Below are 21,322 nucleotides of genomic sequence, written 5' to 3' on the forward strand. Positions count from 1 at the left end.
GGTTTAAGAATTACAGTAAGGTTTGCAAACAATAATTATCTGATGTATTTTGATTATTTCCTGACAAAATCTGAAGTTTTTGTTATAAAAATGAGATTTGTGAATTATCCCTGGGTATTACCCCCAATTTACGGATTTAGCCTTATCCATTTATTTTGATAGCTTACGTCGCTACGTTAAGTCTAAATAACCTGAATGTTTTCCGATAATTTACGTGTGCTTGGAATAAATAAATAAAAAGGCGACATTTCTAAAAGCCACGTTAAGTTAAATACGACTACAGTACAGGACAATGTCCGAAGTCCCTCGAGTGTCTCGTGATTTTAGAGCTTAACACTTGTTGGTCATGCAAATGACGTTCCCATTAAGTGTTTTATTCGTTTTACTTTCTGGCAAAGGTAATTCAAAACATAAAAATTATAAACCGTAATTCTGGGCAACGAAAGGCGGATTCGAACATTATGTATTCGGTGTTGCGTGTTTCGTTACTTTACAGACGAGGATTGCATACTAAAGCATTTCCCGGACTGTCTTCCACCCCACACTCACTATTGATATGTGTTCAATGAAAAAATAAGGTGCGTTTACAGAATCGTTTTTCATGTTAGGATATTTGTGTGTTGAAAAAGAAATGTTGATTAAGAGGTTCTTTGCCGTTTCTTGCTTTTTAATGAGGGTTTTTTTCCCCTCCTGCTCTGCAAATCGTTAGTGCTTTCTCTGCTCAGAATACTGAATTTTTCGTACATTTTCTTTCTGAGTTTCTTGAAATACTCTTTTTGTTCTCGCACCACTTTTTTTAAAAATATTCTATGTATTTGCAGGTATGGATTTTTAAAAGAAGTGATGGTAAAGTACAAAGTAAGTTCTTTTTTTTATTTCATTTTTACTTAATAAATGCTTTCAGTTCATAATTAAAAGTCAGTTATGTTCTACATATTTTCATATATCGGCAATTATATTTTGCAACTTACTAAAATTGCTTCTTTGGAAAGAGACGCGCATTAAGCGCCTTTTCAAGCAACCATGTGCATAGGTATCTATTTATATACATTATTGGAGAAACCAAAAACTCAGAAAGAATTAGTTGGATTATTTAATTATAAGCAAAAGACTCTAGTGCCAGCTGTCTTAAGGGAAAGGATGCCTTCCTGGAAGACTTTCTAAGAAAAACCGCATGAGGGAAAAGACGAAAACGCCCATACAGTCGTTTAGTGTGGAACTTAGCCAGGTCGAGCGACCCGTTCGACTGCTGGCAGGCTAGAGTGGATTCGATGCGTTATAATCAGTTAGCATTATTTAATGAAATGAACATTTCTCACTTTATGCGCGAATTAATGCAATTTTTCCTATGATATGGGAAATTTTTAGTCGCCTATCTGCAGAAAGAAGTTTATTTTGAATCCGGCAAATTGCCTTTTGAATACAGTTAATTTTCTTAACCTTTTGCATTTAGTAATATTTCGTATATTTTCGTTACCTTTAATGATATTTTGAACATTTAGTTTGAGTATAATTATTTTTTTAATCTTTGAATTTGAGATTAACTTCTTTTAAACATTTAATAATATTTCCTGTATTTAATTGGTATCTAATTATCTCTATTCATTCGTTTTTCTTAATTTTTACTTTAATGTTTAATGTTACTGTTTTCCCTAGTTTTAAGTTTACTTAACGCTATACATACTTGTATTTCAATACAATGTTATGTATTCTGACTCTAGAAAAAGTTACGGAAAGATTGCATAAAGATGTGCATAATTTCGTCTGTTCTAAGTTCTGCAATTGTCGAGATGCTGATGACGTTTCTTTTAATAATAGAGGGAGATGGGAAAAGTTTCTAATATAGAGTATTACTAAATGCTGATTCCACCATTTTTTCAAACGAAAACAGCAACTTTCTAAGATGATTTTACCACAGAACTGAAACCATTTCGTTACATTGATAATTTCGTAAATTTTGAATCAGATCAAACAAATGCTTTAAAATATAAAAATAAATGCTTTAAAAGAATTATGAGATTTTTTTCAATTGATTTCTTCCCTATGTATGTTGATGTATTTCTGAGAATGATCTCAATTTTTATCATCCTCAAAGGCTTATCATTCATTTACATTAATTTATACATGCTAATGCTGTCTATTAGCGACCAAACGTATAGTGGCTGAACACTGGTACTTTGGTCCAGGGTTCAAATTGCAGCCGAACGGGCGGGTTACTGGCGTTTTCGTGGTTTTTTCCATGTGTAACGTGTATACGAGCTACTTTCCCTTAGAAAGTCTTCCGCGAAAGCATCTCTCGTGTGCTTTGCCGTATTCAACCAAACCAAACCATACTAATATTTTTCAAACTGATGTCAGGTTCTAAATTATTGATACCTTCTAAGAAATTGGCATGAGCAGCATATGTCTTGAATTATAGGACACAATTTTTATACCACGAATACCTTTTTTTATATCAAAATGCACCATATTTTCACAGAAAAGTGGTATTTTTCCATAGTTAGTGACAAATGCTGCATATTTACATCATTTTTGTGGATTTTGAGACGCTCAAAAATTTGAGACAAAATTTTCTTTAATTTTAATTAAAAAGGCTGTAAAAGACTTCAAAAAATTACTAAAAGGGATTAAAAATAGTAATAAAAGCAAGCATTTTTTAGACTTTGTCACACATCCTAATTTGAAAAAAAAAAATCAAATGCGACCAAAAAACAGTGATTTTTTATTTAAAATGATATAAAATACAGAGGCCTTGGAGTTTGGGCTCCTGGATTTTTATAAAATCTTGCTTTATTTCCAAGCGAAATTTAATTAAAGTATAAAAATTAAGAAAAACAGTGATTTTCTTACAGGGTTGACACACCGTAATTTGAAAAAAAAATCGAATGAGACAAAAAAAAAAAAAAAAAGTGTCGGTGACGCATCGACACTGAAATTCAGGTCCCTCGGAGCTTAGAGTCCTGAAATTTTATTATTATATATAAAATTTATAATCGCCTAGAATAAAGAATGATTTTTAAGAAAATTATAAGTATAAGAAATGAAATGTCTTCAATTGTTTAAAATCTTTCAAAAAAATCAAGTTGTTTCAGGGAAATGTTTCCCCCTGAAAATGTATCATTATATATAAAATTAAATATATTATTTGCAATAATTACATCTTTTTTATCAAACACAGGAATCCAGTTTCTTAAATTTAAATCATATCTGTTCTAAATCTTTTAGCATGCACTGCAATCTTTCGTAGAATTCAGGTACTCTTTATGGGGTGAGAATTTAATATCTTTATAAAATGAGATTTGACTATTAATATCATTATACATATTATAGAATCATAATACATGATTATCATCTGCATAATCCATAAAATTCAAGCCATCATAAACCTCAATTTTTACAAAATAATTTCTAAATAAAATGAAATCATCTAGATTAAAATTAAAAATTTTATGCTTTACATTATAATTACTTACAGTTGCCTTACCCCTGGAAATGATATTAGAATATTATCAAATAATGTATTAAATTTTATATATAATAATAAAATTCTATGACCCTACACTCTGAGAGCCCTAGATTTTAGTAAAGATTTTCTTAAAATCCAGGGCTAACAACTAATCTAAACTCCAAGGGCCAACAACGTATTTTATATAATTTTTTAATCTCTTTTGTCTCATTTGGTTTTTTTTTTCAAATTAGGATGTGTGAAAAAATTTTTAAAAACACTTGTTTTTATTACTATTTTTATTCCTTTAATCAATTTTTTATTCTTTATAGCCTTTTTTATAAAAATTTTAAAAAAATTTTGTCTCAAATTTTTAACGTCTCAAAATTTATAAAAAGGATGTAAATATGCAGCATTTGTCACTAACTATGGAAGAACATCATGCTTCTGTGAAAATATAGGTCAGTGGGTGCATTTTGATATAAAAAAGGTGTGTCCTGATATTAAAAAAGATGTGTCCTATAGTTCAAGACATATGTTGCTGGCATGAAAATTTTTATTTATTTTTTAACTTTAAAAATAAGGAACTTAATTTCAACTGCATTTTTCTATTTCTGTAAGGAATTAAAGATTATATGTAAACTTTCTTTTCATTTAGATCTTTGAACCTTTTCTCTAGGTGCATGCAGCCAAAATTCTTCGCGCAACAGAGGATTTATATGCTTGGTTACCTTTGGCTACTATAATAGATAACAAGGTTTTCGTCGTTCATGGTGGAGTGTCAGATACTACAAATTTAAAAGATATTGCTGCTATTGACCGGCACAAGGTGAGAAAAATGGTGAACCAGAAAAATCTTTTTAATTGTTTAATTAATATTTATCAATTATTAAAAGATTCCTTAAAAAACAGTATACCGAAAGTCTATGTCAAAAAAATAAAGGTGTAAGAGAGGTAATTCAAATACTAAATTCATACACTCAAGAAAATTTTAAAAATAATTTTTACGAAATAAAAGCAAATCTGATTATTAGTTTTCAAATAAATGCAGATATTACAAATGCCGCTTTGATTTTTTTAAATTTATATACTTCAGTAAATTAATGTCTATTTTATCACTTTAAGATTTGAATCTGAAGCATATAAAAAGATTAAAATAGAGAACTGTTTACTCGCAACCCTATACCGTACTTAAGAGAAGAGTTGCTGTAGCAACATTCAAATTCGGTCGGTAAATCAGAGGATAAACTGGGTAACATATTTGCAAATTATTATTTTATACTCAGAGTTCTATTTTTCTCTGTCCTGTTTTCAGTTCTTTTTAAAACTATTTAAAAATAATTGTTCTTTTAATTAAATTGTATTGAATTATTCACAATTTCAGTACTGACTAAAATTTATAAGAAAGTAGCTTTCAGGTTTATTAGTATGAAATGTTAAGAAAATGCTTTCATTTCTCATTTTTTTTCTAAAACGCATATTAAAAATTAATAAATAGAATAGAAGATTTTGGGTTAAATTTTAAAGAACAGAAGATTTAATACATACTTGAGAAGAATATAGATTCTCCTAAAACTGAAAAGTGAATTGCAATCCTCTTCTCTCATCTTAATCTGAGGAAGCTTCAAACTTGCCCATTTCTCATTTCATTAAATATCAAAACTTATCGACGTACACTTTATTTTAAACGCTACATCTTTAAATATTTTAATCCTGGGAGATGCGACTTTACGAAGATGGGCACCATCACAGCTGCATGTTTCACTAATAATGTGTGCAGGAGAATTTATTTAAAGCTGTGGCTAATATCGGGCATTCATTAAAGACATTAGTATGGATGAAAGGGGTTTCTTTAAGAAATAAATTCGCTAACCATTCTAAGCGTTTAATCCTTCCTGTATTCAAGCCTATATCTATCAGGGTTTAATATTTGACACGAAATCAATTTTAGAGAAAAGCATTGAATTATTTTATTCATTTGTTACATTTTAAAGGTAACAGTTTAAAATTTTGATTTAGTGTGTGCTTTCTAAATTAGAATTTTACTATTTATTAACTTTCTTTCAAGCAAGGCATTCTTTTAATCTACGGGATGTCCCAAATAAAACTATATCCAAATCGAATTTCAGTGTTCTCTTTTTGCTGCCATATGGATGTAATAGTATACTTCAGTGTAACATGTGTTAGTGCAGTCTTACCGTAGAAGTGCTAAAACTGATATATTGCTTCTTGTAGGGACATAAAAACCTACTCTCTTTTAGGATAGTCTGAAGGCACTTTTTGACTTGTTTGTGTTTAGTAGCCTTGGTTGGTGGTGTGATGGGTAATTTAGATAGAATATTCATCCTCAGGAATTCCAAAGGAAGTATGCTTTGCATATCATAAAATAAAAACTCCTTACTTTAGTGGTAACATTATCTTCATGTACTTTTTCTTCTTTAACTTATTGTCACATGAAAACAAGGTGCACAGTCATTCATAATATTTCTTCCAGTGCTACTACCTTAGAATTAACAAAACTTGGCTATAAAAATCCGGATTTCCCTAAGGTATCAACAAAAATGAAAATTATGTTTTTCCGTTCAGTTTGGCTGTTACGTTTATTTCGAATACTGTGAATAAAGAAACTTTTGTCTCCAAAACTCTCTCCCATTCTCTATTTTGTTACAGTTTTAACTTCAAGTGCGTAAGAAATCAATATATATCTACAAAATTCCGATTCACGTGCTTTATGTTTCATAACAATTTTGTGAAAAGTAAATTTTTCTAGAAAAGATTTTTAAATAAATTAATGCTCCTTAGAATTAGTAAATTCTCACATAATAAATTGTAAACTTTATATATACACTGCTGCCATTAACATTGCAGCACAAGGAAGGGAAGATCTGACAAACGTCAAAATCACATGAAAGGAACAAGAGGTTATAAGGTATTTCTCCCACTTCCCTAGCGTGCCTTCGTGGTGTAACGGTAGCACGCTGGGTCGGTATTCCAGAGGTCCGTGGTTCGATTCCCGGCGAAGGCGGTTGCATATTTTTCACCTTTCCTGCTTCCAATTAACCTAATGACTCTACAAGGTTCGGATACGCAAATGATTAGTATTTCAGCGCATTTAGACGAAACAGGAGGGAGAAACGACATTTGAAACATTGCACAAAAGAAACGTTGTGTAGTGGATTTCTCATTCGATAAGCGCTTTATAAGGTTGGCGTTTGCTCAGAATATCTTGTTATGCCTCGAAATAATAAGAAGAAATGCTTACTAGCAAATGTCGGAATTCGATAGAGGCATGATCGTTGCCTATCCAGAGTGTGGATTATCGTTTCGTGATATCACCCGTGGCACTATGTTGGATGTCGACCAGTGCGAATATGGAATCATAAGGTTGCTGAGGGTCATACTGAGTGGCATGCAGGATCTCAATGCCCTCCCCTGAAAAACGTCCGAGACGACAGACGTATTGTGAGGTCAGCTCTACAAAACCGTATAACAATATCACGGATCATTGGTCAGGAAATAAGGATGTTTGCAGCATGCCCAATATCTACTTGTACGGTGCGCCGATGTTTGCAGCAGCGTGGACTATCAGCACGGCGACCGTTACTTCGGCTCTTCTTGACAAAACAACATAGAGAAAGATGGAGACTCTAGTGTGCCGAACGACAAAGCTGCATACAGTAGTGTCACAACGTCGTCTTTTCAGACGAGTCCCGATTCTTCGTGCAGAATTCCGATGGCCGTATATGTGTCTGGAAGCTTCGAGGAGACCACATGTCGCCTGCTTGCATTAGATATCGGGAGAGAGGCCCTGCACCTCCGGTGAGAGTTTGAGCAGCCATTGGGGGCACGCCACGCTCAGCTCTAGTTCGGATCGACGGTAATTTGAAAGCAAATAGGTACATTTCTGACATCTTAGGTCGAGTGGTTGTGTCCTATCTTCGAGGGCTGCCAAACGCCATCTTTTCAACAAGATAACGCAAGACCACATGTTGCACGTCTTGTTCTGACCTTCCTCGATACGCAAGTGGCGGGAGACGTGGGCACTGCGCCTCTATCATACTGTTTAACAAGTACAGCACCATGCTTATCAGCAGAAATGCTTATCAATAGGTGTCAGAATTCGATAGAGGCAGGATCACGGCCTATCGAGAGTGTGGATGATAGTTCCGTGATATCACCGTCGCACTGGTCGACATCCAACAACAGTTATGCGAATATGGAATCTATGGGTTGCTAAGAGTCACACTGAACGGTATGCAGGATCTCAACGCCTTCCCGTGACTAACGCCAGAGAGGACAGTCATATTGTGAGTCAGCCCTGCAAAGCCGTAAAACAAATTCACGGGCCATTAAGTCAGGAAACAAGCATGTTTACAGCACGTCCAGTATCCGCTATCCGCTCGTATGGTGCGTCGACGTCTGCAGCAGCGTGAACTATCAGCACGGTGACCATTACTTAAGCTTCCCTTTACAATGCAGCATAGAGGGAAACGGCGACCCTGGTGCGCCGAACGACAAAGTTGGATACAGGAGTGGCGTAATGTCGTCTTTTTAGATCAGTTCGACTTCTGCTTACAGTATTCTGATGGCCGTATGCGAGCCTGGAGGCTCCGAGGAGAGCGCACGTCGTCTACTTACAATCATTATCGGCATATAGCCCTACAAGTGGTGAGATGGTTTGGGCAGCCATTTTGTACACAGCATGCAAATCCAAAGTTGCAGATCGGTACATTTCTGAAATCTTAACGTCCAGTAGTTGTGCCCCAACTTCGAGACCTGCCAAACGCCATCTTCCAACAAGGGAATGCAAGACCACATGTTGCACGTCGTGTTCCGACCTTACTCGATGCACAGGGTATTAGATTGCTGCCCTGGCGTGCATGGTCTGCAGATTTGCGACCTATTGAAAACATCTTATCATGGGTTGCTAAGAGACTGGCCCGCCATCTCTCTCTAACTAATACGATTGATAAAGTGTGCCATAGACTTGAAGCAGTATGGAATAAGTTGCCCGTTTCTGTCATCGAAGCTTAATTCAACTCCATGCCTAACCGGGTAAGATCTGTTTTCACTACCAGGGGTAGTAGCTATTTCTACTGATTTTCTACCCCTGTAAACCCCAAAACTGCTTACAAATTTAATCATTTTGTCTTCATGCTATAGAGTTTACGTAGAATAAATATCTTTTTTTGTATTTGCTTTAATTCATGGTGATGCAATTTTAATGGCCCAGAAAAATTGTTACGGATTTTGTATTTATTTAGCTATTTTTAGTAGAATTTATAATTAAAATTGTTTTATATTGCCGTGCAATGCAGAATGAGATTTATTTGAAAAGAAAGCTACGTCGGAAAAATTAAAATACAGGAGCACCCGCATTAATATTTTAATAAATAGCTAACTCGTAATTCTACTCTTTTGCTATCCAGAAAAATCGAGAAAATACCAGAATATTCTCGTGCAGGATTAGAAAGCTTATAAAAGCTGGAGGAAAACATCTGAATTCAGTAGTTGTTTACTTAGTTCTTGTTGCTGATTGTAGCGAATTCGCAGTGAGATCGGGTTAGCTTTCTCTGTTTTGAATTGAGATCTATTAAAAGTTTTAGTAGTTTAAAATATGTCTATTGTGAGATATTGTAATATTGTTACGAATATCTCTCAGAAACGTTCAGCATCTTGTTTTATTTCTTGGAATAAGAATAAATTTTATTAACTTCTTATCGACTTGTGCTTTCAATCCATTACGAATCCGTACGCACGCAACACGTTTTGGTGTCGGAAGTGGGATTTGAATGCCAATAACTAGAGCGATCGAAGAACAATTGAGTCAATTGATAACTGCATTTGCTGCATTCCAAGAAAAGATGAAAGCTGTCCAAACATCCTTTAAAGCAGAGATTAAAGCTGGTCAAGTAACGAGATTACTTGTATAATAGAAAATAAATTTCAGGCTAGAACTGACGCTGTTGAAAATAAAGTTGCACACATTGAAGAAAGAGCTTCTTGTGTAAAAGAAAAAAGGGAAGAAAAAGCTTCTTTTGTAAAAGCAAAAATAGAAGAAAGAACTTCTTCTGTGAAAGCAAAAATAGAAGAAAGAGCTTCTTCTGTAAAAGCAAAAATAGAAGAAAGAGGTTCTTCTGTAAAAGCAAAAATAGAAGAAAGAGTTTCTGCTGTAGAGCAACGAATCGAAGGAAGACCTTTCTGCCGTCCAAAAAAAAATTGATAACGGTATTTCTGCTGCCGTCGCCAGAGAAGTTGACACTTTAAGGAAGTGCATAGCGACAGCAGAAATCAATTCTGATGGTTTAAAATTGACTACCCATGCCTACTTTTCCCTCTCTGAAGCTATTCACATATGATGGGAACACCTTCTGGCGAGTGCATAAGACACAATTTTCTATAGTGGCGAATGCAAATAGATGGGATTCTCAAGCTAAGGACTGTCATCTCGCCGCTTCTTTGAGAGCAGACGCAGCGGATATCCTTCAGACTCTTCCCGAAAACCAAAGGATAGATTTCGAAGCTCTGTCCGGCGCATTGAAGCTTTAAGGAGAAATGCTTGAAGGAGTACAGCAGGCTTCAATTAAAATCCCGTCAACAGAAGCCCACCGAAACACTTCACGAGCTCGCCACGGATGTTGAAAGGCTGTCTCACCTCGCCTTCACGGAGTACTTTATCGATGACATCCGGGATCCTGAAATACAGAAAGCTCGCCGAATGGCGGATGTTAAAGATTTAAAATGCGCTCTAGTGTATGCCATGAAATTCGACGCAGCCCAGCAACTCTTACAGATCGCTACCCAGTCAGAACTGTGCGAGTCCATGAGCCAGTGGATCAATTGATGGCTCGTTTATAAGATTTATCCAGAAAGTACAGGAAAAAGTGCAGGGGGCACCGCAACATCGTCATACCCAACATCGTCATTTATTAAGACAAAAGATTACATTTCAGGTCATTACATTACGCAGTTGGCATAATAAATTACATTAAAGTAACAACTTATTTACATAGGAAGAACAATTTTACCGATAAACTAGGGTACAGGTAATCGAGGTACAGATATATTGGTATACAGGAATCAATATGCAGATAACATGTTACAATTAATTAGGTGTTGCAGTTTGACATTTGTTAGTGTGCTTGGAGGAATACCTTAGCATTTGGGGAAGATGGATGTGATGTGAGTTATAATGCTATGTTATTTTTGTGTTGGTGGTATCGTTGTGTGATTGTGCACAGATTTCGAAGAGTTTACTTTGCACGGAGTTCATTGTGCATTGAGTTCAATGTGCACAGAATTGCGCGCAGCAGCATGGAGAGCACTTTGTGTAATGAGCATCAGATAATAGTGTAAAGTTCAAAGTTCGCAGTACATATATCTGAGTTTCAGAGTCTGGTGCTGCGCTTGCTACTAGTACTAGCCTTAGAGTACTGGTACTGCGCTTTGGCAGTTTGAAGGCACTGGTAGTTGATAATCATCACTCACATAAATAATGATGACTTAGGATAGGAGCACTCCCTGTTGAATATCATATTTGAATTATATGAGTACCTTAGATTGTTTCCATGGAAAGTTATATGGTGAAGCTGCAGATTAGGCGTCGTTCTTTAGTGGAGGTTAGCAAACAGTCATGATTCTTTGGACAGCTGTGTGGTGGCACTTCGATTGCTAGGTATTCATCATTACGTCCGTTTTGTTATTATGAGTGGCATAGTTCTCTATCTTGTTGTTGTAGCTTGTCTATGATTAGTTTAATGTTTTTGTAGGTGTGTTGATGGTTGATTAGGAATCTTTTAAATTCCATTCCCACTTGAGTAAGGTGTTTGACGTGTAGATTGGCGGTTAGTGGGCAATGAAAGATATAATGGTCAGGGTCGCCTCTTTCCCCACATACGCACAAATCAGTAGAAGTAAAATTTCTTTCCAAAAAATATATAGGGAAAGGGACATGACCTGAGATATATTGTGTCAAGAAATAGTTGGATACTGTGCGTGTATCGTCTATCTTCGGTATAAAGCTGTAGGTACGTCGTCCTGTTATACCATTTTCCCGGTCTTGCTGCCATGTCTCAGTTGCAAGTTGTTTGAGCTTTGATTTTAATGCCGATTGTGGCCAGGCGATGTTTATACCGTCACAGACTTGATCAAGTGCTGCCTGTTTTGCAAAGAAGTCCGCCCTCTCATTACCTTCGCAATTGTTATGGCCTCTGATCCATGAGAGAACAAACTGCTTATTACTTGTCCTTGTGGTCTTTGGGATGTCCTGTGCTATTGGTGAGTTGGTGTAGAAGCTTTAAATAACTTGTATAGATGACTGACTGTTTGTCACGATATGAATGGTGTCTGTTGGGTCTCGTATCAGGTGGTTGATGGCGAGGCGAATAGCGGTTAATTCGGCCTGGTAGACACCGTTATTTGATCTCAGGTGCCCCTGCCATTCCGAGGGAACTTGTGCTGGTGCTGATTGAGGTGTGCTGGTGTTGATGCAGATTGTTGCTGCGCAGCCCACTTTATTGTCAATTTTGGATCCATCTGTGAAAGCTGTTATATTGGTGTTAGGAGGAGGTTGGTTGAAGTTGCAGTGGAGGTTATGGTGTTTGAAAGCTGGATCTGTCTGGTATTTTGGGGGGTTTTCTTCATATTCATCAGGGTGGAAAATGGTATCTGCGAATTTTGCTGGTTTTCTTAGTTGTAATACTATTGTCGAGATTGCTTCTACTTGAGTTTCTATTGGTAGGGAAATAACTCCTGCGAGTGTTTGCAGGGCGTTTGTTGAAGTTGTGGCATATGCTCTTGTTATGTTGAGTAGGAATGGTCGCTGAACTGAATTTAATAATCTTCTTTTGCTCTCTGTCATTGGAAATTCCCATATTGCTGCTGCGTAGATGATGATTTTGTTGATTACAGTTTTGAGTAATATTTTCGTGGTTTTGCTGTTGAAGCCCAGGAATAACCTCTCATAGTCTTTAAGGATTGAGCAATTTTGGGGTTGTAAGTTTCTTCTGTTGAAGGTGTTCGATCCAGTTGAACTTATGGTCGATAATTAAACCAAGGTATTTAACGGACTTAACACATTTGGTTTTGTTGTTGCCTATTTTCAGAATTGGGTATCTGGTGATGGAGCGTCCAAGCTTGTGAATAATCAGGGCTTGGTTTTTAGAGTGAGAGATTTGCAGTTTAATCCTGTGGCACAGTTTGTTGAAGATGTCTAGCGTAACGTTTCAATTTTCTTTTAGATTGTCGCGGGTGGAGCCCATGACGATAAAAGCAACATCATCGTCAAAGGCCACAATTTTGGTGTGCTCCGGCCAAGTGTGGTCAATTATGTGATTAAAGGTGACGTTCCAGAGGTCCGCACTCATTTATGATCCTTGTGGGAATCTTCTAGATTGATTTCTGTAGATGGTTGAGTTGTTGTAAATGACGATGCTTTTCCTATTCTCGAGGTAAGATGTTATTAGTTGGTAAAGATTTTTGGGACAGTCAATCTCTCTGAGGGCCTGTTTAATGGCCGACCACCAGAGAGAGTCGAAAGCATTTTGGAGGTCCAGGCATAGGAGTGCAGAATACATTTGGCGTTGTGTATTCTTTGAGGTATCTGAGAGTGCAGAGTCAATTGCGTGAGTAGTGGATCTATGAGGTTTAAATCCGAACTGATACTTGCTGATTTTGTTATTTCCATAGAGGTGATGCTTGACTCTTGTAATTGTCAGTCGTTCTAGTAATTTGCTCATTGCTGCTAGTAGGTTGATCGAACGGTATGAACGCGGATCCTCTGGGTTTCTGTTCTTCTTGGATCCAGACAAGTCAATGCTTTGATACGAAGTAGGAGTGAGAACAAAGTTGCTCCAATGTGTTGGAAATGTGGTACTGTAGGCCACATACGACGGCATTGCAGAACACCCCAGGGCACGGAAAATAAAACAGATGATTTGAAAAGACCAGTCAGTGCCTTGAGACCTCTGTCAAGGCACTGACTGGCCATCGTATCATCATCTGACCACTCCTGTCTGAGTCTGTCCTGTCTCTAGTCTCCCAATAACTCTCCATATCAGTTTTTCGGGCAAATGATGCCTGGAGATCATTGTAACAAATTGACTATCCCAGATTTCTCTTCACAGAGAAATCTGCAGGCTTGCTCTGAAACATGCAGTTTTATGCTCCTTGTAGGTGACGTATTTCGATTTCAGCTCCAATAATTTGCATACTGCAGTTTTACTCAGCAATTCGTATTTAACAATATATTCAAATTTTATACGGATTGGCTTATTTTGAACGAATTATCACAATTTTGTGATTTTCCTGTAATTCTTATTTGACAATATATTCACATTTTATACGGATTGGCTTATTTTGAACGAGTTATCGCTATTTTGTAATTTTCCTGTAATTCTTGTTTGACAATATATTCAAATTTTATACGGATTGGCTTATTTTGAACGAGTTATCGCTACTAATTCAGAAGTCAAACAACAAAAATCAGCGTTATATTTACAAAATTTTCATAGGACTTCTGAATTAGTATTTATTCGGCGTGTTATTGTGTCTGAGTTATCGCTATTTTGTGATTTTCCTGTAATTTTTGAAAACCAGTGTATGTTGACAAATGATTCAAAAACAATCTTTCTTCAGTTTATTTTGTTAGGTTCCCACTGTTATGCTGGGCTTTGCGATAATATTTAGAAATCCTTATTTTAGCGAGTACATTCGTTATGATAAAAAAATTTTGCAGTGGTTTTAAAAGTATAAAAAGTAACCTCGACATTGATTTAGTGATGTGTCTAATGAAATGGGATTACGGTAGAATAATCACTATTTTCTACACATGAATTTTTGTACTTATCAAGGATGAGAATTACTTAAACTTCAAAAATTAATAAACATTGAAGATAAAATGAGTTTAGAGTATAAATTTAACTGAACAAATTAAAAATTTGAAGAATTGCATACACTTGAAATGGCGTAAAATGATATTTCTGATAAATTCAGAATCTCATCATTTCTTTTAAATAATATACAAATTCATGCGTGTGAAACAGAGTTAAATAAAAGACCAATAATTCTGTTTTATTATGCTTTCAGTTCCTAACTGTATTACGACCACCTGTAACGCAAGGTCAATTAGCATACGAGCCTCTAGAGTGGAAGCAGGTAAGCAGAACAATTTCAAACCACGCAATTACAGAATTTTTTAAACTCTCCCTGTGAAGCATGTTTCTGTGCAATTACTATTTTTCTCTACTGTTAGTACACTGACTACCAATAAGTATTTGGACACCTATGCAAATGACGATATCTGCGGTCCTAAGGTACGTCACGGACTCCGCCGGTACATATCGTGTAGGAAACAGCATCGGCTTTAGTCGCATGCAAGATACCTCGCAGTTCGGACATCTCTGATTTCGAGAAAGGTATAATTATCAGGTATCACAAATGTGGCCGATCCTTAAAGGACATATCTAGTGATCTGAAGTACCCAAAATCGACAGTAGCCTATGTGATTAAGAAGTGGAAAATGAGCGGTGATTGTCGGAATGTGCCCCGAGTCGGCAGACCAACGAAACTAGGAGATAGAGACCGACGAGTGCTGTCCAGAGAAATTCGAAAGAACCGCACCCAACCGATGGCCCTCATCCGCGAGGAGTTTCAACATGCATCCGGGAGTATTGTTTCAATGAATACCATCCGTAAGGAAACACATCTGCTTGGTTTTCGTGGTCGTGCTGCTGCCCATAAGCTTTTGATCACAAAGTCCAATCACGCTGCTCGGTTAATGTGGTGCAAAGCACATCGAAATTGGACCGTAGATCAGTGGAAACGGTTTCTTTGGAGTGACGAATCAAGGTTCCTCCTCTACCGTTCGGATGGCAGGGTCTGGGACTGGCGTCTACCTGGAGAACGTCTCCTGCCAGAATGCATTGTGCCAACAGTCAAGTTCGGCGGAGGTGGAATTATGGTCTGGGGGTGTTTTTCCTGGTATGGGCTGGGACCCTTGGTCCCCATTCATGGTAAGCTCAACTCCGATGCCTACTGCACTATTTTAGATGACAATGTGCTTCCTACGTTGTGGCAGTTTTACGGGTTGGACATCTGTTACTTTCAGGACGACAATGCCAGTTGTCATGTTTCGACGTTAACCAAGGCTTGGTATGATGCCAATGGAGTTCATCGAATGGACTGGCCTGCCGAGAGTCCAGACCTGAACCCTATCGAGAACCTCTGGGACGAGTTGCATTGCTGAATTCTGGGGTGCACTACCCGTGCAAAATCGGTGAAGGAACTTCTATGTCTTCTCCAAGCCGAGTGGAAGAATATACCACTAGCTGTCATACAAAGACTTGTGGAAAGTATGCCCTGGAGGGTCCACGCTGTAATTACCTCTCGTGGAGGCTCTACTAACTATTGATTTTGAATAAAGTTAGTTTTTCTTTTCTATCACAGGTGTCCAAATACTTATTGGTAGTCAGTGTATTTCGATATGATCTTCAGCGTAGGTTAAAAAGAAGTAAACAAACCTAACACTTGCAATGACAGTCTTTGTTCTTGTCATTTTGTAAGGTATTTTCTCCCTACTTACCGCATGCTTTCGTGGTGTGACTGGAAACACTACTGGCTAGCATCGGGAAGTTCGGAATTCGAATTCCGGTGAAGGCATTGCTAATTCTTCAAGATGCCTGCTTCAATAAACCTAATGATTACAGTTTTTTCACGCGATATTTGCTCATTGGTATGTAAGAATTGCTTTCACGATAATTTGTATTTTCGATTTCCTGCTTTTTAGAAACGAAAGAAAAATCTACCTGAGCTTTCATCTAAAAGAGACTTGTCTAACCCAAAAGACTCTCAGAGCGGCTTTTGAAATGCATTTTGTTCCGGCGGGTTGCATTATATACATATATATACGCTATAACAAAAACAAAACAAAAAAAATTCGACGCACCAAGAAGGAAACATCCGATTGCTTTGAAATTTTGCAAGCATAGATTCTTTGACCAAATGTGCAAATGATTAAAATTTCATGTTCAAAGAATGAATAGTGCGATCTCCAGCGCATCGGAGCTGCGCATCAGCACATGCATATAAGGAGCTGTTCCTTGAACTGTTGTTAAAACTTTCTGTTGCACTGCGATTTAGGATATCTTTCAACGACTGAAAAAATGTCTCGCCGCAGGATTCAAGCTCATTACGAGCAACTGTCAGAGCTTGAATGAGGTTGTACTATTATTGGATTGAAAGAGGCAGGTTGGGCAAATCGGAGAATCGCTCGTCATGAGTCGAAGAGATGCGGCGATTAGAAGATGCTGGCAGAAATGGGTGGACAATGGCAGATTTCAGCGTCATGGTGGTAGCAGTCGACTTAGGGCCACAACAGATCGCGAGGACAGAGTGATTGTCAGATCAGCTATCACAGCGCCTAATTCATCACTATCAACCATCAGACGTACGACCCGCACGCTAGTGTCCGCCATGACCATTCACAGACGGCTGATAAAGCAAAATCTACGCTCGTACCGACCGTTACGCCATTTTCCACTCACGCCTGTGCACTGTCGAGCCAGATTACAGTGGTTCTTAGCTCGATCGGGTTGGAATGATGCTGACTGGGATGTAAAGTCTTAAGCTACGAATCTCGCTTCCAACCGTGTCATGAGGATCATCGAAGACGTGTCTGGAGACGCCCAGAGCAGCGTGCCGATCCTGCTATTACGCGCCACACAGGCCCTCAGCCATGAGTTATGGTATGGGGTGCCATTTCGCTTGTTATCAGGACCCCCTCTGGTCGTCATTAGAGGCACACTTACAGCACAGTGGTACGTCTACGACATTCTGAGACCAGTTTTGCTACCGTTCTTTTTGCAGTACCCTGGTCTTATATTCTAGCAAGATAATGCCAAACCACATACGGCACATGTTGCTATGAACTGTCTTACTGCCTGTCAAACAATTCCTTGGCCAGCCAGATCGCCAGATCTCTTTCCCATCGAACATGACTGGGTTATGATGGGAAGGCGACTACATCTACCAGGGAATGTTGATGACATAGCCCCACAACTGGAGCATTTGGCAAGAAATACCGCAGGAGACCATACGGGAGCTTTATCAGTGCTGGGAGTATCCGGGAGCTATGCCACGCCGTATGGCAGCTTCCATCCAGGCTAGAGGTGGGTCAACACCTTATTGATCTCGTTATTTTGTAAATACATAACTCTGAAATAAAGCACTCAGTTGTTCTGAAATTTTAATCATTTTTTATTGTGTACATAGTCTTCCTATAGCTACCAATGTTTCTCTCCATCGGACAACTCCTTCTTAGTGCGTCGATTTTTTTGTATAGAGTGTATATGGAATATTAAAGCATCTAAAGTTAATAAAATTGGAATCAAAGCAAGGCAATTCCTCAACAATATTAATAATTGAAACGGTGGTTAAAAGGTTAAACACTGTATCTAAACATATCAAAATTTAAAAAAAGAAATCAAAGTTAAAAAAATTTCTTTAATTTTTGGCCTGTTACTATGATTCTTTTTACACATATATATGTGGGTGGGGAGATGAAGATGATATCCTTAAGTAAATAACACTTCCAACCACAAAACATTTAATGAAATATTAAAAGAAAAGCTACAGATTTGAATTTAATAACAGTACCGCAGAGCGTTCTCGCGCATATTAGATACAAATACAGTTCTGCATCACTTTTAGTATTTAAATAGCAACTCGGCGCCTACTCGCGCTCGCTATCATAACTAAGTTCTTTTGTTACCACCTTCGCGTGGAAATCAACATCTTGTCTTTTATCTCGCTCTCGCTCTCTCTGCGCACAGGTGAGGCCCTCTGGTGGCTGTGTGGTAATAACTGACACCACAGCTCGGCGATCCTGACTCTGTTTTCGCCCTCCAAAACACGGATCAGCAACACTGGTATATCAAAACAGCACCTGAATATAAATTTAAAAAAATATATATATATAAGTGCGGAAAAGCCGCACAGTCCTAAGCAGGAACAGTGCAAGGTTTCATGTGATCAGCTGCTGTAGTGGTACAGCTGGTAGCGTTGCAGTTTCAGCTTCTGCAATGCCTCATGAGCTGATGTAGACTGATGTAGAGCTGATGTGGTTAGAGCCACACGAACTTTGTAAATGCATCAACCATGGTCAAGATATGCTTGTAGTTCTTATTTGTCGAATGTAATGTCCTATAAAGTCCATATGAAAAGTGCTCAGAGGGATACTATCTTTTGGTATGGGGATTCAACAACCCTTCGCCCTTACCTCTTTTTTTGTCACACTAAGTACAACTTGTTCAATTCATTTTCTAACATTAGGAATATAAAAGTCCACTTTCAGCAGATCTCCCGTTTTAGACTCTGCAAAGTGCCCCATGTTGTGGACACTATGTATGATTTGATGCTTCGGGTACCACAAGTAACTCGCGACCACTGTCGAACTTGTATAATACAACATTCTTTACTAGGAAATCTTTCTTTAGTCCTTGCTCGACTAAGGATTTTAGCAACTGAAGACGCGCATCACTTTTTTGCGCAGCTGCAATTTTGGCTGTAACTTCTCCCTGAGAATAGGTAACCATCATGTCTTCGTTTCTGCTCAACGCATCTACATGCTTCATTTGCTGCCCAGATCTGTGAACAATTTCACAGTCGAATTCTTCTAGAAGTAACGCCCATCTCGCCACTCTAGAAGTTAAATCTTTCTTGAACATAGTCTTCTGGAAGGCATCACAATCAGTAATTATTCTGACCTTAGATCCTTAAAGGTAATTCCTGAATTTCTTTAGAGCTTCCACCTATAGCCAAAACTTCAAGCTCATAACTAGATATCTTCCCTTGTTGGAGGCTAGTTTTTTTACTCATGAAATAAATGGGGTGTAACTGTCCATAATCTGACTTATGTAGCAATACAACGCCGAAACCATGACTGCTTGAGTCTGTATGCAATTCTAATGTTCTAATTCTCGTTTGAAAATATGAAGAACAGGACTTGTCGATAAAAGTTCTTTCAATTTGTTAAATGCCTCTTTTTGTTCAATCCCAAATTATGAATTCTGCTCCGTTACGAAGAAGAACACTTAGTGGTTTCGCTATTTTTAAATAGTTGGTAACAAATTTCCTAAAATACCCAGTAAGACCCAAGAAGCTCTGAATCTGCTTAAGGTTTTGGGGCTCCGGGAAATTTTGAACAGCCCTGGTTTTTTCAGAATAAAGGGCAAATTGTACCATCCTCAATGATATACCCGAGAAATTCTATTTTTCTTTTCAAAAATTGGCATTTCTTAAAATTGATCTCTAAACCGTATTTTTTGGCTACTTCTAAAACACGTTTTAATTTTTCTAAACCTTCTTTCTTGTTTCGCGCTGGAAAAATAAAATCGTTCATGTAAGTAACAACAGTTTTATCCCGAATTAAAGCTCCAAACAGCCAAATACATAAATAAACAGTCATAAATAAGTCTTTGGAATACACAAGGTGACGTGCACAAACCAAACGTTACTTTTAGGAACTCGTACAGACCTGCATGTGTAATGAATGCCAAATACTTAGTGCAGTTTTCCTACACCGAAACATGAAAAAAACCATTTTTTATGTCTAATGTCGAAAAAGAAACTTTTTTTTCACCCAAATGACCTAAAACCTCTTCTACTTGTGCCATGGGAAAAGACTCCTTAACTATTTTTTTTTATTTAATTGCTGGAAGTCAACACAAATTCGTGTCTTGCCCGATTTTTTTCTACATAAAATAATTGGCGAAGCATATTCTGAGCAAGATGGCTTTATAATTCCATCTTTTAACCATTCCTCTATCTGGTCATCATCAACAAAAAAAATTCTCCTGAGAAACTGGAATTTCATCTGTTAATATTACTTCATTTTTAAGTTTGTACTGCGCGTCTTTTTTAGTGGTTTATACTCTTTAATAAGATTGGAAACAGTATTGCGTAATCCTTTATGCCTAATGTGCGATAAATCTATTTCGCTGTCTCCCTCAATGCCGAAATAAATACTGCAGAAATAAAAGAAAAAAATTTCTTTTCGGAGACATGGAATTATTTTCATATTGCGTAATCATCACCCAATAACAACAGGTGCCAGCGAACCGTTTTAGACATGACGGCGGAAATATCCAGTCCTTTATCATCTCATAAGCCATCACTGTCTCTAGTTCAATTTGTTTTTCGCTTTCGCATAAAGAAAAAATAAACTTAGCCGTTTTCGCTTTAACCACGTGACCAAAAGAACTTTTGAATTCTATTAATCCAGATGGTATTTTATCCAGAAAAAGTGACTTCTTTACAACTATCAATTCACTTCCAGAATTTATTAAACATTTTATTTGCTTACCATCAATCAACAATTCAATAAATTCTAACTTATTTCTAGATGTACTATTCGACTCAACCTTAAACCCAGATACCATATTTTGAGATGAATTCTCCTCTTTTTCCAAACGTTTGGGGTAATTTCTCGCAAAATGAAACAATTCACCTCTACTCCCGCATACATAGCAAATACGTTACTACTATTCTGATTTACCCTTCATCCTTGAAATTGCTCTGTGCTTTTCTAAGATTGTTTTTGGAAAACTTAAGCTTTTTATTTTCTGGAATTCGATTCACGTGTTACTGGTAGCAACTAAAGACTTACCCCTGGATGAATAAAATAAATCACATTCTCTTCCCAGTTGATTAGGTGGGAACCAACTTTGCCCCCCCGAACACTAATATGTTCCTTTGTTTTAGAATCAAGCGTTTCATTCAGCTTATCAGATACAATAAGATCACACTATTTCTTAAAATCATCTACTTCTCTTAATCTACAATAATAATCGAAAGTTGCACAGAGTCGAGACGCGAACTGAA

The 21,322-nt window shown here is 37.3% G+C and overlaps 1 protein-coding gene across 3 annotated transcripts in view; it reads left to right on the top strand.

Moving 5' to 3' along the window:
- rdgC (retinal degeneration C) overlaps positions 1-21,322 on the top strand; it is a 288,353-nt gene that overhangs the window by 190,640 nt on the left and 76,391 nt on the right. For 2 of the 3 annotated variants that reach the window (XM_085807574.1, XM_085807575.1), the window contains 3 exons: positions 822-858; positions 4,125-4,274; positions 14,531-14,599. In XM_085807574.1, coding sequence (XP_085663700.1) covers positions 822-858; positions 4,125-4,274; positions 14,531-14,599 — 256 coding nt within the window. The remainder of the gene's footprint in view (positions 1-821; positions 859-4,124; positions 4,275-14,530; positions 14,600-21,322) is intronic. The other variant, XM_085807576.1, reaches the window with a different exon arrangement.

The sequence above is a fragment of the Stegodyphus dumicola genome, chromosome X1 (genome assembly GCF_044657685.1).
Source record: "Stegodyphus dumicola isolate Sdum_Otavi_A_Nest chromosome X1, ASM4465768v1".
Taxonomy (NCBI): domain Eukaryota; kingdom Metazoa; phylum Arthropoda; class Arachnida; order Araneae; family Eresidae; genus Stegodyphus; species Stegodyphus dumicola.